Consider the following 17,226-nt stretch of genomic DNA (forward strand, 5'->3'; position numbering starts at 1 on the left):
CGAACCCTTGAAGCCCTGAGTGAAACAATAACACAATTAATCCGAGTGGTACCACGTGCAATGCTTCAGACAACTTCTCACAACGTCTACAGGAGTGTATGGACAAGAACGGACAGCAAGTAACACATGTTATTTTTTACATAATCAATGTTTAAGTTTTTTCCTCTTTAATTTTTATCAAGGCAACATCCAAGGTTCACACTAAAAAAATAAATTTCGAGTTTCACTTAAAAATGAGTGTGTAATTGTTATTTCAAATCATCCATCATACCTCCCTACCCAACCCAGTATTATTGCTTACAGAATATCATTTACCATTGAAAGAATTCCCTGGGAAAAATCAAATTCATTGAGATTTTAGATACTTTTTTAAATATTCAAATAAAAAAGAATTCATTGAATATTCATTACATCATTATCATGATTCAATAAATTTTTGTGTAGTTGAGAAGTTGATATTGTGGTAATCATTCATATTAAATAAAAATACAACAAAATTGCCAAAAAACCACAGATTCATTGATAGTTAGAAAGACCGGTTTTGGTTATTACACCATTGTCATTGTCAATAGTGTAATAACCGAAACTGGTCTTTCTGAATCATCCATCAACTCATAAACTCATCAGAGTTTGATAATGGTGTAATAATCGAAACCGGTATTTCTAACTATCAATAAATCTGTGGTTTTTTGACAATATCCTAGTATTTTTATTTAATATGATTCAAAAATGTATTATCATCTCATTTTCATTTTGTTTGTTTGTTTAGTAGTAGGCTGTGATTAAATGATGAAAAAAAGCGCTGCAGGTCGATTATTTCAGTAATAAAAATAAAATGATAGTAATATCTTTCAATTTGCCTAAAATATTATTTTTTTTTATTTAATTATTTTTTATATATTTACCTATTATTTATTGGTTTTTCAAGTAATATCACTTCAGGAATAGCATGGAATAATGAGCAAGAAAACATCCTAACAAAGCCATTCGTGAAATATATTAGAGTCACAAAAGCGTAAGTCAGAAGTAATTTTTTCAATTTAAATTTGTTCGATGGAATTTTGCTTATTCTTTGTATGAGTTGTATAATAATGAAGCAGTAAGAACCATATTTGAATACTGTATAAATGTTTTATTCATGGAGATTCTATAAATTGCAGGAAAAATTAAAAATTAATTCTTAAATCAGTTCTTAGGTTGTACTGAAAAATTGTCATTTTGTAGATACGCTCATGTGACCCTAAGCCCTCGTTACATATAAAAAACTTTAAGGAGGCTCCTCACATGGGCAAAGCCTGTGTGCGAGAAACGATTTCTCTACATTTACATATACTTAAATATATAATGATAGATATAACAATGATAAAACACAATTGAAGAACGAGACAATTCCAATAATAAACACTAAACCATAACATATTATCAAAACAAAAGAAACAGAGCAATACTAATTAATCATTACAAGATTATATTATTTACAGACGTGAAATGATAATGAATGGTATTAGGATACTACAAGTAACTAAACCTAAAAGAGACATCCCAAATACACTCAAAATCCCTCAACACACCGTAGACATTAAATTTCGTATAAATTCATTTAAACTACCCTATCTATATGTTTCATATTCATTTTTAAAATTATTGTATACATGCGATCTTATCACTCTACTCGACCACTATCGATCAGAATAAATTGATTCTATATAATAATTCTCCATTTCCTCATGATTCACACTAAGTATCCATTTGTTGACTATTTGCTTGAAATAGCTTATTTTATTATTTTCGGGATTTTTTATAAATTATGCTATAGCTTAGGGAAAAGCATATTGATTTTATAATGCAAGGATGTCGTGAATGTTTTAAGCAGTCTAGGAGTGATGATACCTGTGTTCAGAGCAGTTCCTGTTTGGTAATTGTGGTGTATATTAGTGAATAAAGAAAACTTGCGCTTGAAAATATACAAAATCAGGGTTTTGACATACAGTTGAGTTATGTTGGGAACTTGAAATTTGATGAATAGCCTGTGGGATATTATTGGGGCTGACGAATTGCAGTTTTCATGATAATTCTTTGCATGACTTATAAAGGGGAAAGTATAGTCTTGTTTGCACCACCCCAAGCAATAATTCCGTACAACAATGTTGATTGGATATATGCGTAATAGACCGTTCTAATCAACTCTAGCGTGAGAATTCGACTTATGCTCATTATGGTCAAACCAACACTTTGTAATGGCCAACCCACATTCTGCTGACTTGAAAACACCTTCACAGCTATCCCCTTCAAATAGTAAAGCTATATCATCGGCATACAAAAATAAGTGACCGTTGTCGACTCTTATCCTGTCTAGGTTTTTAATGTATATCAGGAACAACAGGAGGCCAAGAGTACCCCCCTGTATTACTCAGTACTCACTGTTCATAGGTGCGCTCAACTGATCCATGATAGAGACCACCTGTGTTCTATTATTAGAATATTTATATTTGAGATAATACTATAGTACCCTTTTTAATATAAGATAATAAATAATACTTTTTAGGAATGAATGTTCAATTCTGGTTTAATAAGCTAGTTATGGAATTTTTATAATTTTTAAGATATGTTGAAGTTTTACGTGATCATTTTTAGTTGATGATGAAGTGACAGTTGGGAAATTCTACGCCACTTTCCTAATTCAAGATTACTTCCGTCGATTTAAAAAGCGAAAAGAACAGGAGATGAAGGACGGTGATAAAGAATCGGCGAACACTGTCACACTGCAGGCAAGTGTTACATAGTTCATAGTCAATAATAAAACTGAATTCAATAAAGGTGCTAGCACATTATACTTTTAAGACTTCCGCAACTGAAAGTATTGGAAACACAACAGAGAGAATAGCTAGAAATCGTAATGGACTTACGTAATGAAAATCACACGCAATTACGGATTAAAAAATACGGATAGAAAAAATATCTTTCTTGTTTTTATTCAGCGAGTCCCCAATTGTGTACCAAAATTAACCTTGTGGTAAATTCTTTAAGAAAGTATTATAGAATGCAGATGTCAGACGTATCTTTGAAAATGTTTAGAACTCTTTCTTGGTGTGCGTCTAGAGGTCCTGTGTATACGAATGTAACTGTGCATACGTACCAAGTTTTAAATTGTTCTCGTTCAATAGATATTCATTTGAGCTGATAGAAAAGTGTCATCATTATATAATTATTCATACAGTATTGCATTTATATGCCATTCACATGATGTTCTCTTATTATATGTCAATTTAGTTTGAAAATTTTTCAATAATTTAATTTGTGGAACAGGCCGGGCTTCGAACCCTGCACGATGCAGGTCCAGAGCTGAAGAGAGCCATCTCCGGAAACTTAGAAGAACTGCTTGATGACAACCCGGAACCCATGCACAGAGTGAGTCTACAAGTTACAAGATTATAATAACATGCTATTTCTATGTATATTACAACATAAAATGTGATTAAATGTGTGTGGATGACCTGATTTAAAATAATCTGATTCATTTTTAAACCAAGGAATTGAAAAATTTCTTGATTATTTCACAATGTAGAATAGTTTCAAATGAATAGTGATATTGTGACAACATAAATAATTGTCAATGCTCTTATATACTGCACAGTTTTCCCTCTACTATTATTTTTATTCTTCTTCATTCATATAATATATTATTCTTTACAATCATACTCACGTCTTTCCTCAAATAATTTTTTTCCATCCAAATTCACTGTAGAGATGATTCAACAGACTTATCTCTCAAAAACATCTATCACTGGTCAGATTATAGTCCAGACAATGAATGCTGAAAAAAGGGTATAAAGGGAAATGTTTAGAAGACAATCTTACCCCGCAGTTCTGCTGATGGTAGAAAGGAGGTAAACATATCAAAATTCCCCAAACTTACACCTTGTGCGTAAGGGGGTGGGGGTGGTTCAAAGGTATCTTATTTTTGGTTTCTCGCATATAACTCGAAAACTTTGTATCTTACCATAGATGAAGGATAAGTAAGTAGATTACCCATGGTATAGGGGGAATAGGTCCTAATTTTGCTGTTACCCGAAGCCGAAGCTCCATGTAGTTCCTGCCGTCCCAAGCTAGATGGCACTGCCTGTCTTGCTTCAGCTTGCCGCTCAAAATTCAAAGTTCACACACACACTCTCCCATTCACAGCTTTCGTACTAACATCCACTTCACAGACTTTGCTCAAGGCCACGCGCATCTACTCAGCCGCGTATCCAGCAAAATGTGCTACATCAACAGATGCATTGTTTGAAATTGTTTAGTTGCTCCATGCAAGGAAAGATCATTTCAGATTTCCAAGCAAATTGCCTTCTATTCAACAATAGAAAAATACTCAATTACTTGTGATTGCAGGATTGAATAAATGAATATTCAATTGATGATGCAGAATGTGAAATGGATACACTCCAGTTTATGAGAAAGGTTCTTTAAGAATGATTATAACACTTCTGAAAAGAATTTTCAAATCCATTTATACAGTTTCTCAAAAATACAATAATATTCCTATAATACCTATATAATTCCTAAGAAATTCTGTGGGAAATGTATGAGTTTGCATTAATTTGTAGAAGGTATAATGACTATTTATGAAAAATTAAGAAATGGATAGGAGAATAATAATAATAATTATTATTGTATTTTTAAATTGAAACTTCATAAAAAAGAAATTATTTCTATATACAGTAGTATGAATGAATCGTACACAATTTAACAATATGATAAATGAAAACTCTACAGCATTCTTGTATGAATAGTCATATTAACAATTTATGGCCAATACATTTATTCTGACGGAACAACCGAACTGAGGGGTTCCTTTCAAATCTGTAAATGTCAAATGTCTTTAGTCAATGTTTGATACTGAAGCTGGTTCATTTGAAACATTATGCAAACTGGAAATAATCAGCAAACATATCTATCATTCTATTTATCACTTGAATCTTTTCAGATTAAAAAAAAAAACAATCTTTTAAGTTAGAAAGATCCCATCTTTCCTCATCTTTTAATATAGTACTGGAGATTTGTATCTGCAAGATTACAAAATTCGATTACAATACAACACTTTATGAACATGTCTTAACCAAACCTGTTTGTGTAACTGGAGCTATAATTGACCTTATTTGCGAGCCAGATGCGCTTGCGCTTACAAAAATGTTGATGATTCAATTATTTAATCCAATAAAGATAATAATAATTGATAGTTCTGCGAAAAGGAGGAAGGAGAAGAAGAAGAAGAAGAAGAAGTATAGGAAGAATTTCGCGATTTTCTCAAGATAATATAATGATAATGGAGATAATAATAATTAATAGTTCTGCGAAGAAGAGAGAATGGGGAACAATAGGAAGAAGAAGAAGATGAAGAAGAAGAAGGAGAAGATGAAAAGGAGGAAGGAGAAGAAGAAGAAGAATAGGAAGAATTTCACGATTTTCTCAAAAACGGCTCCAACGATGTTGATCCAATTTATACCTATATACAAATAGTCATTGATAAGCTCTATCAACTGCCACAAGTCCCACATCTGTAAAAATTTCAGGAGCTCAACCTCATCCATGCAAAGTTTGATTTTAGATTTCCAATTAACAGGCTTCAGATACAATTTGAACGAAGAATGTTAAGTGGAAAAGTTTTAGCTTGGAAATCTCTACAAATTAATGTCCATTATCATTTTCATCTTATATTGAAAATAAGCTCGAAATTGTGATTATTCAAATAATGCAAACTTAATGAGAGAGGCAACTGTTGGTTCCAATGTACCTAGAATGTATTCTAGGTAACTTGGTTTATTCTATTAAATTAAATCATTCAGTGGAAGAGATAGCAGAATTGATCTCGTCAGCTGATTGATTTGAAGAATATAAAGGAAATTTTCATAACGACAAGGACAGATGTGCGAGTGCGCCACACCAGATTTTTCCCTATTTCAATTATCATAGATTTCATCCTATTATGGAAACACTTACCTCATAGCTAGAGCTTGTGTCTTTTCACCTTCTGTCCATGTACGATTTTTTTTATTTGCATGTGACAGTTGCATGCAGACAAAATCCGACACCTTCTCAGGCAATATTTTTTTTGACAGCCTCCATGATAATATTATTGTTGATCGCCCTTGGTTTGCTTGCAATATTTCTCAGTTTTCGTTGAAGCTGCTGGTTCAGCTTTCTCGCTGACAATAGCTTCATTTGCAATCTCTTTTTTGCAGGTGTAAGTATTTTTGATTCCCTAAATGGAGTCAACTCACGACCTTTAATACTCCTGAGAGTATTTTTCTTTATCGGGGGTTAGGAACAATGCCCTACAAGAGTTGCTTTCTGTTGTATATACGCCAGGGTCCACAGGCGGTTCTCCATAAGCTGGAATTTCAGTTGGGCCTGCAAATTCAATTGGAGCTACTTCAACTGTTGGATCTGCAACTGAATTTGGCTCCTCTATCGCATCAAAAAATGAAAAAATTGATGGAACTGCTGAAGGTTTCAGCCTCAATTTCAATGCATTTGCGAAGCAGCCTTCCTCGAAGTGCTTTTCACAAATCACTCTATTTCTTAGAGTTTTTGCCTCAATTGGCTCCAAACTCTCATTCGCGCAGTTTTTGATGTGAAAAATGTATGAAACTTGGCAACGACACCTCTCAAATGAAGTCTTTAATCCAAATCCATAGCTCTATTAGAAAATCATTGGGGCACATATGCACAAAAATTGCATTAATCAGCGTAAGAAGCCATCTAAAGGTGCAATTCTTTTAAAAATTAAAAACAATGCGAAAATATGGTTTACGATTTATCACAAATTGATTGAAACTATTTCTTCTTCATAATATTAGATTTATAGATAGATTAAAAATAGATAGATAGATAGATGACCCCTCAAGCAAAGTATCACAATCTGGGAACTTGAGGTAGTGGAAATGTTTATTGTCCACGTGACAAATTGAAAACTTGATGGGTACTGAAATCTTGAAGAATTGAAACAGGCCTATTACCATCTTTGATGAATTGAGAACCTATATGGAAAATGTCAAGTTAAGTAGTTCAGAAGTGATGATGCGTGATTCATGAATATTTTCTTTCCCATATATGTATAAGCCAATTCTTTTCAAAATAATATTACAGATAACGGAGAGAATGTCTACTTCCTATTGGTATTTTAATTAATAATTATCTTCATCAATGTCAGAGCAGAACACCCAATAAAGTGATATTCAAGAGAAAAACTGATTTTCGCAATGTTTTCAATTTCATAAAAAAATCCTTTTTATTCTTCAATTCTAAATTTTTCTTAGCACTACCTGAATATCAAGGATGATATTCTACAAGCAGTTATATGGTTCAATTGAAAACTTATAACTTATATACAATATATATAATGTTATTTCCATTCAAAGTCATAGAATTAAATTCTGGCTCATACTTCTATATAGTATCCTAAAAGTAGTAATTTTGTGGAGCTTGTAACAAATTTGAAGGTTTTTAATTCATATTAATATACAGTATTTCATCATATTGACAATCCATCTTTAGAGAGTTTACAAAGAAAAAATGTTGTCAATTTTGTTGAGTGAGCCTACAATAGTTAATATTGGATTGAATAATTCTAATTATTACTAGCATCTTATTACTCATATCAATAGAAGGTTATCAATAGTTTTTTTCAATAATTAATATTATTTTAAATTGAATAATAATTCTCATTACTAGCACCTTAGAGCTCAAAGAGAATAGAAAATGAAACATGTGATGGCAATAGGTTATCAATTTGATATTTTTTCCAAATAGCAATGTTAACTTAATTTGTTCATAATTAAATATTATAAACACGTTTACTTACCAAGAATAGAAAACAGGTATACAACAGACGGTGACAGAAGTTGAAGAATCTCCAATCTTTCAATCAGTATGAAATAGAAAAACGCGCGCACACTCAAACACTGCTGGTTTACTCGGAGCACAGACTCTGGTCTGTGTTTTGAAAAAAATGATTGGTGCCGGCAAAAATGAAATATGAGCGAGCAATAAAACAACAATTCATTCTCAGTGGTAGTGCTGAGAAAGCATAAAGTTTTCTCACTCTCTCCCTACTCAGACACAAAAACCCTGACCAACCTCACAACGCTTAAAAACCAGTTGCTATTTCCCAAGTACACAACTTTTCCGCTACAAACGCCACTAACTAGCCTGAGTAATAATTCAATTTCCATAAAGCTCCGACAGATCTGGCTAGTAAAATTTGCAACCAGAAATTACCATTGCGTGGAATGTCTCCTATATTATTCTTGCCTCTGATCTTACGGACATAACTGTAATATACGAAATTGAAGCTCACATAATTTCCTACAATAGTCATACCACAACGTTTTCTATATCTTCTCTTGTTCTCGAGATATCCGCCCATGAAAGTGTGACATTTTTGAAAATTTCGTTTGAACGCATTGTTTTCAAGATATGAGCATGGAAGCAAAAAAAGATGTAAAAAAAGTTGTGATATGAATATTGCAGGAGTTATGTGAGCTTCAATTTTGTATAACAGTTATGGCCGTAAGATACATATTTTCCGAGTTATATGCGAGAAACCAAAAAATGCTACTTTTGAACCACCCCCTTATCACAAGGGGTAGGGGTGGAGACTTTTGATATGTTTACCTTCTTACTACCCCAAACAGAACTGCGTGGTCAAAAATTGTCTTCCCAATTGTTCCCTCTATAACCTTTCCTTGACTGGACTGTTAGTAGATTCGTTGATTTTCTAAATAACCATCTACCTTCTTTCTTCTCTCCATTCTCTTCCAGGAGTGATATGAACTAGATAATTGCAAGACTTTCCATTCCTCATTTTCCTTTTTTTTACATTGATAATTATGTTACATTGTGATTTATGTTATATCTCTATTTTTTTATTTCTCTGTTATTTCAATGTAATTGTATTGTTTCGCTAGTGGCATGCTTAATGAGTAGACATTAATGTACAAACTTTGCCACGCCATTATTAAATAAGAGTCATTCATCCACCGATTCAAAACAATAATCTATTGTTCAACGTTATTTTGAGATCAAGTATAGAGTAATTCGAATGATTTTCATGATATTTTTTTATATTTTTTCAATCTCTTATTATTGGAAATTATTGTTAAGTGTGATATTCAATTCAATGAACTTGAAATTTGATTTTTTAGCGGAACCACTCTCTATTTGGCAGTGTGTGGAGTTCAATGAAACGGGGGAGGGGTCATCGACAGGGGGGTGGAGGTGCAGTTGCATTTCACAGAGCTCGTTCACTAAAGGTCAACCCAACACAAATCCAAGTAAGTGCAAAAGTAAGTGCAACTTTATGTGACTAAACCTACATTTCAAGGCATCTTAAAAATGTGTATTATTTGTAAATATTATCGTGATCTTATCTTAATCAACTCTTTGTAAGGACCTTAAAATTTTCAACTTTTCAAATCACCATCTCAATGAATGAGTGTCTCGTTGTAAAGGAATTGTTGGGACATTATTTTTTACTCAATTATTATATCTCGAAATCTTCAAAGTTTCAAAACTATGAACTACACATGGTACCATGATATAAATTATTGTATTAAAGGTTTGTCTATCTTGGAACCAAAATTTCACAATCTTTCTCCCATGAACAAGCCAAGAAATCCGCTTCAAGCTGCCTATGCTGGTCTTTAATTAAGTAATACATTTTTGGAACGTTCCTTACCACCTAATCACTCTGTGATCCAACTCACCCTGCACTTGGGAACAACGACACAAATTTTAGAATTCGGTCCATTCAATCAATCAATAATATTCTATTCTATTAAACTCAGAACACACAAAAGAAATTGAAATACAAAACAATAGAATCGAAATAATAATGACCATGAAAAAAGATTATTCTAAATTTCAATACTTTTAGTGTTAATGTTTTCGTTCATCTACGTGTAAGACTATTGTTATTTCTCACTCACTTTTTTGCTGTCCTGAGGAATTTTGTGGAATTTAGTTAGCCAGTTTTAACACTCTCAAGCCAGGTTCCACTTCAGCTGAACATACAAATTTAAAATTGCACTGATCCTAAATCAACCTCGATTTAGGAATCATCCGAACAGTATCATCCTAATAATCACCGTAATTCTAACCCCAACACCAACTAACTTCATTGACGGACACAGATTCACGTAGGCCGTGTAGCCTCTTCGTTTCAAGTACCGGTAACCTTGACTAAACACACGAATACAATATGAGAGGCTACGAAGGCAAAGAGTAACGAAGTCTTCAAATGTGAAATAACTGAAATAGGTTAGGAGTAGAAGGATCGATAACTCCATTTATTATTACCATGCTCTATTCCTGACAATATTTATTCCTACCATACAGAAGCATTCGTCCACCTCCTCAACTCACTCTTTTTTCATTCTGCTTCTTCAACACTTCTCTAATATTATTTTAGAAGATAATAATATATTCTACAGAAATCATTCTCTAGTGGGGGGGTCTCCACTTTAACATTGCCAGTACTCGTTGCAAAATAAAGCTTTTGGTTCTATTCAAAAGGTAGAGTATTCGAGAGAACTGCTAAATTATTATTTCACTCAATGTTTTGTCTTATAGACAGTGATCTTTTAAATGTTAGCACTGGCGTTAGCAATGAATGTTGTGAATAAGCTGTGCTGGAGCTATGGACTGTCTTTAATACCTCTACTTTACAGAATATCCTGCAAAACATTGAGCTCAGTACCACCATATCCTAGTAAACACACTAAAATATATTTTCTTTAAAAATAGCATAACTCTCTCAAGTGTTTCCATTTTCCGTAATCCGTCACATTGTTTTTTTTTTAATTTGAATAATTTCCTTTAAAAATACATAACGAGTTTTGCAACTGAACGACTCATTTTGTAATGTTATTTTGCCGCATAATTGAATTGAGTAAATCGATCAACATTTTAAAATCAAGATACTTTTTGTGTAGTTGAGAAGTTGATATTGTGGTAATACCTTCAGCTAAGGTCGAAATAGGTATTGGAGGAGTTTTGAAAAAACGCCATATATCCGCAGAAAATTTGCGTTCTTAGCGTTTTCTAAGTTTTTTAAAAAATTGATTGAGAGAAAATGTTGAAATTTGTTACATATGTTCAAATCTATCACATCCCCGAAAGAGGGTGTGATTGCAATATATATTGTAGATCTGATTTTTCTATAAAATATATTTTTTGGATGCATAAGAGAAGTCCAGAATAAAATCTCCTCATGCAAAATTCACTTTGCTAGATCCCAAAATCATCGTATTTTCGGTTCAATTCTCAGTCAAAATCTATCGGCTTGAAAATTACATTGAAAATTGGAACATAAACGCCCTATACAATGTGATATCTTCTTGTGCTATCTTTCATATATGTCATTATTTTTTTACATTCCATAATGCACAAATCATATATATGATCAGAAAAGGACCAACAGGCCTAGCATTCATCATAATGAAGAGAAGCTTTGCACGTCTATTGTCCCAATTTTTACTGATTCAAAGAAATGTTATGGATTAAAAATTCACGGAGATTGTAAATAAAAGATTTTTATTTAGAGCTGGTAGGCTATTATTACTATAATCATTTATTTTTCGTGTATTCTGGGGATCAAGTTAACATGATGAAGCCAAAATATCTTCAGGCTCTTTTCATGGATTGGAAACAGTATTGTAAACAACAGCTAGCGTTAGACAATAATACTCACTTTGTTGTTCAAGCTCTCATGTCAAAGTTTTAATCCAATTTTTATTTTGAACTCTTCCCGAGTTTTTCTCATAAATTCTTCTGATGGCTCATGATTCCTGATAAATTCTCCTTTCTAGACTGTACTATAATACTGGCTATTCATGTGTCTTCGTGACATGATGTCTAAATTTCGTATCGTCTACATTGCCATATTGTCCATATTGTTAATCTAATGACAAAGCAGGCTTGTTGAAACTGGGTATCCAAATCTTTTCACCCGTGTATGAGTTTGCAATCTCATCTTATAATAGTTGTGAACCTGTGGTTTCGTGTAAGTTTGTTAGCTATCTCTTGATATGGTTATTGAGGTATTGTAGCACCAATACATGTTTAGTTGTCGATCAAATAGAGTTTGACAAGTTTTTCTTCAAATTATTGATTAATATATGAAAGGTAAACTCTTTTATTCAACAAAATAAAACAGATCGGAACTGACGTATATTGAGAGATCTGATTCTATCCCATACCTGTTATGAAATATAAAATTCAAAATCTTAAAATATTAAAATAAAAGAATTGATCGTTCATTTTGCTACCGCTACCCAATAATGATTCATGATTATATAGGCAGTACTCTTCTCTCTGCTGTGAGTTTGCATCACCATTTTCAGTCAAGTTTTAATCCTCTCACATATAATGAAAAATCTATTAGTCACCACCAGTATTTTAAAGTATTTTCTATTTCAATTTCTAGTTCTTTGTAGTTGATTAAACTCAGTTTCCAAACCAAATACAAAGTTCGAAAAGAATAGGCTTGTTGTATCTGAGAAAATATCCGAACATATTTTTTAGATAGAAGGAGAAAGATGCTAAATTTGTTCATTCCGGATTGGTCCATTACTGTAAATGATAGGATTTGTTTTTGTGGCAGATGAATCATTTGGATGTTCCTGGACGAAACCTTAGAAAGGTTTGTTTTTGTTTGTTTTCTACAGTACTGTACTTATTTTCCAAGCGTATGATTCTACTGCAACTTGCGCCTTCTGTTTCTGCTTTGCTTCCAGTTTCAATCATATAAACATTATTGAATAGCTACTATGGTAATGGTTTGAATCAAGCTTTCTTAATATTATTAGTGCCTTTGCATAAATTTGCGCTTCAGGCTTCCATAGTGGATGTGGCACCTTTATGATTTTGCAATAAGACTTTTTCAATGCACGGAATATTCTTTATGTTGGGTTTATTGTTTACTTTTGATTTTAATATCTGATTCTGGTCAATAGAATGAACTTACTTAGTGATGCGCTCAAAGAATCAATTCTTACACCAGAATCTAGTCGAATTCAACCGCCTTGAAATTAAATAATCGAACAGAAAAAAACCTCGAGAAACAACCAATGACAATGCGAAGAAGTTTTACGGTGGTTAAATTCGATTGAATTTCCATGCAACTGACACAAGAATATTCACATCAATGATCTATTTTTCTCGCAATTCCACATCTTCAAATGTTCACACACCACAGTAATCAACAAAGCCTATCACAAGACGATCAAGTTATAAATTTAGCTGCCTTAGGAGTAGTAAATTCTATTTTCGTAAATTCAATAGAACACATTTTTTTATGCCTGAGTCGATGCAGTAGCCTGCATTAAATAAGTAATATGCTTTAACGAATAATGTGAAACGGTGCCTCACCTGTGTAAATACAGTGTCAGATAAGTGTGAAACCACGATTCCCTATAAGTTCTTTGGCCCAGTGTTAATGAAATGTCAACTCGAGTAATTACTACAAGAGAAAGGAAAATAATTATCAGGGGTATTCACAATGTACGACTTATTTGGTAACTTCAAATTCGAATTATTTGGTAACACCTGTTATATATTAGTCGATAGATGAGTCAGCATAAAGTCCACACGATAAATCCAAAAAATAATAAAATGCGAGACATCACATTTAGCAGCCAGCCAACTTCATATTATCATGGTTATACAATTAACTATTTTCGTAGACATGGCAGTAATAACATTTCCAGCATTTGGTTGCAAAAGTAGTATTCGCACGCTTGTATTACATTAGACCACCAGAGGGTGGCAAAGTGTTAGAGCGAGTTGCGAGATATTAGTTCTTATTGCGCTTATTAAACTAGGGTCCGGTTCTGGCCGGTTAGGGCCGAAACACTCGAGTTGTTTCTCCATAAGAATTGGATTGTCACGACAGGACAGGAAACTCCAATTGGCTGATTGGGTTGGCGTATCGAGAATCAACCAATCGGAGAGCTTCCTGTCCTGGCGTGTCGTGCCGAATCGTCTGAAAAAAACGACTCGTGTGTTTCGGCACATAGTGTTAGCCGATCGCTAGCTCGGTCACCAAACCTGGAGTCTGAACTCATTTTCACAGCTTGCTATCACACACGGCCGGAAATTGTTGTTCTCTGGTGACCCACTAGAGGCCGAGATTCTCAATGGTGGCCTAAAATCTCAAGGTAGCATGTAACAGATCTCTAGTGATAAACTTGTTGGAGCAGCATTGTGAATAGTCCTATTCTCTTCACTCTATGTTATGTTGTAATTATTTTATTATTTGTCAACTATACTATTTAACCATTTCAAGAAGGTTTTAGGTATCCTTTGAATCAACACATTGCATCGACGTATTACTTTTGATCTTTTTTATTGGATGCGTGACTAATACAGTACTTGTACAGTTACTTGTAAATAAATTATCAACTTATTGGATTCCTTTTTAGGTCAAGTAATTAAACTCATTTCAATTTTGTTTTTACAGGTGTCTCCGACCAATTCAATCGATTTTTTACCTTACAACAGCATAAGCCTACAAAGACCCCGAAATGAGGAAATGAATCACATCACAGCGCTTATGAGAAGTGCTCTGTCACCTCCCATTCAAAGGTTAGTAATTCAAAACTATTTCATTATATCACTACATAATTATGTCAGAAACTATATAATTCATTAGAATCAGGCCTCTACTATACGGGCCGAGTGAACGTGACAAATTATATACAGCTCGATCAAACTACATAATATTAATATCTATCGTACTTAAAATGCTCTGTGCTCACACTTGATGCATTTCTCTTCATGAAAAAAATACAAGTAGATTAGTGGATCAGTCACAGACCTCAGTCTGGTAAATCTAAAACTTGAGGTGCACTCCATTCAACTCTATTACTCCATTTAACTTTATTTTTCATAACAAAATAGAATATTCTTACTATGTTTAATGCACATTTGTTTTGTATTTTAAATATTATAATATCACTAATTGTTCCACTAACCTTCCACGTGAATGTTGAAGTGTTGGTCCCAGCTGGCTGGACGCAGAAGAAGTGGGATCAGGGCAAGGAAGCGAAGTCCGAGGAAATTGGAGTTTCTTAAACTTCTTGCTAGGTTAAAATATGCGTTTGTAGGCGCCCTTATCTTTCCCAAAACGCGGCATTTTGTGATTTACGTAGAGCTTGGCCGAGAAAATCCGCTCCTCCAAGTAGCCGCATTGACTTCTTTAGGCCTCGTTTAGACCCCGTTTATAATCTGCGAATGAGGATGTAGCCTTACTCAGCATTGCGGTTTTCACTCAAAATAAACTTGCAACACTTTGTGAATTATAAAAATGATATTTCATTGACTTAGGAAATTATTGGAAGGAACACTTGAAAACGAAAAAAGAAAAGAGCAAACAAAAATATCACACGGTAAAAACTGTCATGATGATACTACTATCTAATTTAGACTGCCACACTCAAACTGTTCTTCTCCATTAATACAGCTCCTATACAGGATGGGTGAAAAGTCCGAGAACGGCTTAATATCTCATACACAAAGGTTATTTGACGGTGGGTGTGATTGGGGATCCCACTCAAATAGAAAATACTACTTTACTATGACTTCAAAAATCTGGTCCGCCATCTTGGATCCGCCATATTGAACGCAACAGTATTTTTTTAAATGGAAAGGTTGTCATGCGATACATGATTTCGATATGAAATTTCAAGAAAAAATGAATGGTGAGAGCCGCACATCGATACCTCAAACCGTTCAGAAAATATTCACACTATCAGGCTGGTAGCACTGGCTGCTACAGTAATGACAGCTCGAAAACTTGTCCGTTCGATTTTGTGAATTATCATTTCTCTTTAAGTTTCTTTCTAATCAAGTGAGTGTTTTTATAAAGTGTAGAAGTTCTTATTCGCGTGTGTACATATAGTTTTGAGTGGGGAGTGCAAATGTCTGTTATTAGCACTAATTATCTTTTACTAACCTACAAATAATCGATGAAAATGCCGGTTGGATGGAGCTGAAATGCTTTGATTGAGCTTCGACCCACCTGCTAAGAACTTCACAAGTGGAATTGTCTTAGTTTTACCTTTCCAATTGGCAATAGGAAGATTGCATCCTTGATGGCTCAGGCGTGGCTCATAGTAGATCTCTGTAGACGACTACACTCCAAGAACGATCAAACTCCATTTTTCTCAATTTTCTGATTCTGAGCGCAATCTGTAGGTTATTCCTTGAACTATCATGCCATATGCTCAAAACAACACAAAACTGATCAGATTCCATCATAGAACCATTTTAAAAATAGTATGACAATACAAGAAAGGTCAAAGTCCATTCTGCCAACCTTAAAGCGATCTAAATCGACGCAGTCAATCAGCTGAGCGCGTAGCTACATCGCCACAACTGATTTTGATAGGTTATGTTGCATTATTTTTGTGAGATCTGTTCAAGTGCCTTGTTAAAAATGCTATTGTGAAAAGTGTTCAATCGATTGAAAAATGAGTGATTGCAGTTCAGAAGACGAGAAGGGTATTTCCAGTAAATCCTCAAGGAAACGAAAAAGTTATGGACGTTATGAAGATGTGGAGAAATATATTCGTAATCACAGCTATGAGAGTGGACTATCTTGCAAGTGTCAAAGAGACTGTTTTATTAGGATTAGTACTGATAATCAGAAGAAAATTTTGAATAGTTTTAATCAGATGAAAGATAGAAATGAGCAAAATAGGTATTTAGGAGGACTTATTTCCATTGTGCCGGTTGCAAGAAGACGACCAAAAAATCATGGGATGGATGCTAATCTTCTTAGTAGCTCATATCTATACAAAACTCGACTTCAAAATGCAGATAAAAGTTATGAAGATGTATCAATCTGCCATAAAGCTTTCATGGCCCTCTATAGAATAACAAATAGACGAACAATCTATCTCAAACAACAACTAGTACAACATGGTTCTGTTCAGGATGATGGTAGGGGAAAACACGGCAATAAACATAACAAACTACAAGAAAGTGTTAAGGAGAAAATTGTGGACCATATTTCATCATTCAAAGGTGTACAATCTCATTATAGTTTGAAGAAATCAAAAGTGACATACCTACCAGAGACTCTTAATGTATCAAAAATGTTTTCTATGTTCACTGAAAAATATCCAGAAATTAAAATTTCAAAAGAAACGTACAGAAAGATTTTTGTGA

General features: G+C 33.6%; 1 protein-coding gene across 14 annotated transcripts in view; it reads left to right on the top strand.

Moving 5' to 3' along the window:
• The window catches only part of LOC111044977 (voltage-dependent calcium channel type D subunit alpha-1), a 210,143-nt gene that overhangs the window by 148,839 nt on the left and 44,078 nt on the right, over window positions 1-17,226 (top strand). For 9 of the 14 annotated variants that reach the window (XR_005572980.1, XM_039441464.1, XM_039441476.1 and 6 more), the window contains 5 exons: window positions 2,635-2,768; window positions 3,307-3,408; window positions 9,201-9,341; window positions 12,659-12,697; window positions 14,516-14,640. Coding sequence is in view for 13 of the 14 variants with exons in the window: in XM_039441464.1 (XP_039297398.1) it covers window positions 2,635-2,768; window positions 3,307-3,408; window positions 9,201-9,341; window positions 12,659-12,697; window positions 14,516-14,640 (541 nt within the window). In the remaining variant the exon portion in view is untranslated. The remainder of the gene's footprint in view (window positions 1-2,634; window positions 2,769-3,306; window positions 3,409-9,200; window positions 9,342-12,658; window positions 12,698-14,515; window positions 14,641-17,226) is intronic. The other 5 variants (XM_039441465.1, XM_039441474.1, XM_039441477.1 and 2 more) reach the window with 3 other exon arrangements.

This window comes from Nilaparvata lugens, chromosome X, assembly GCF_014356525.2.
Source record: "Nilaparvata lugens isolate BPH chromosome X, ASM1435652v1, whole genome shotgun sequence".
Classification (NCBI taxonomy): Eukaryota; Metazoa; Arthropoda; class Insecta; order Hemiptera; family Delphacidae; genus Nilaparvata; species Nilaparvata lugens.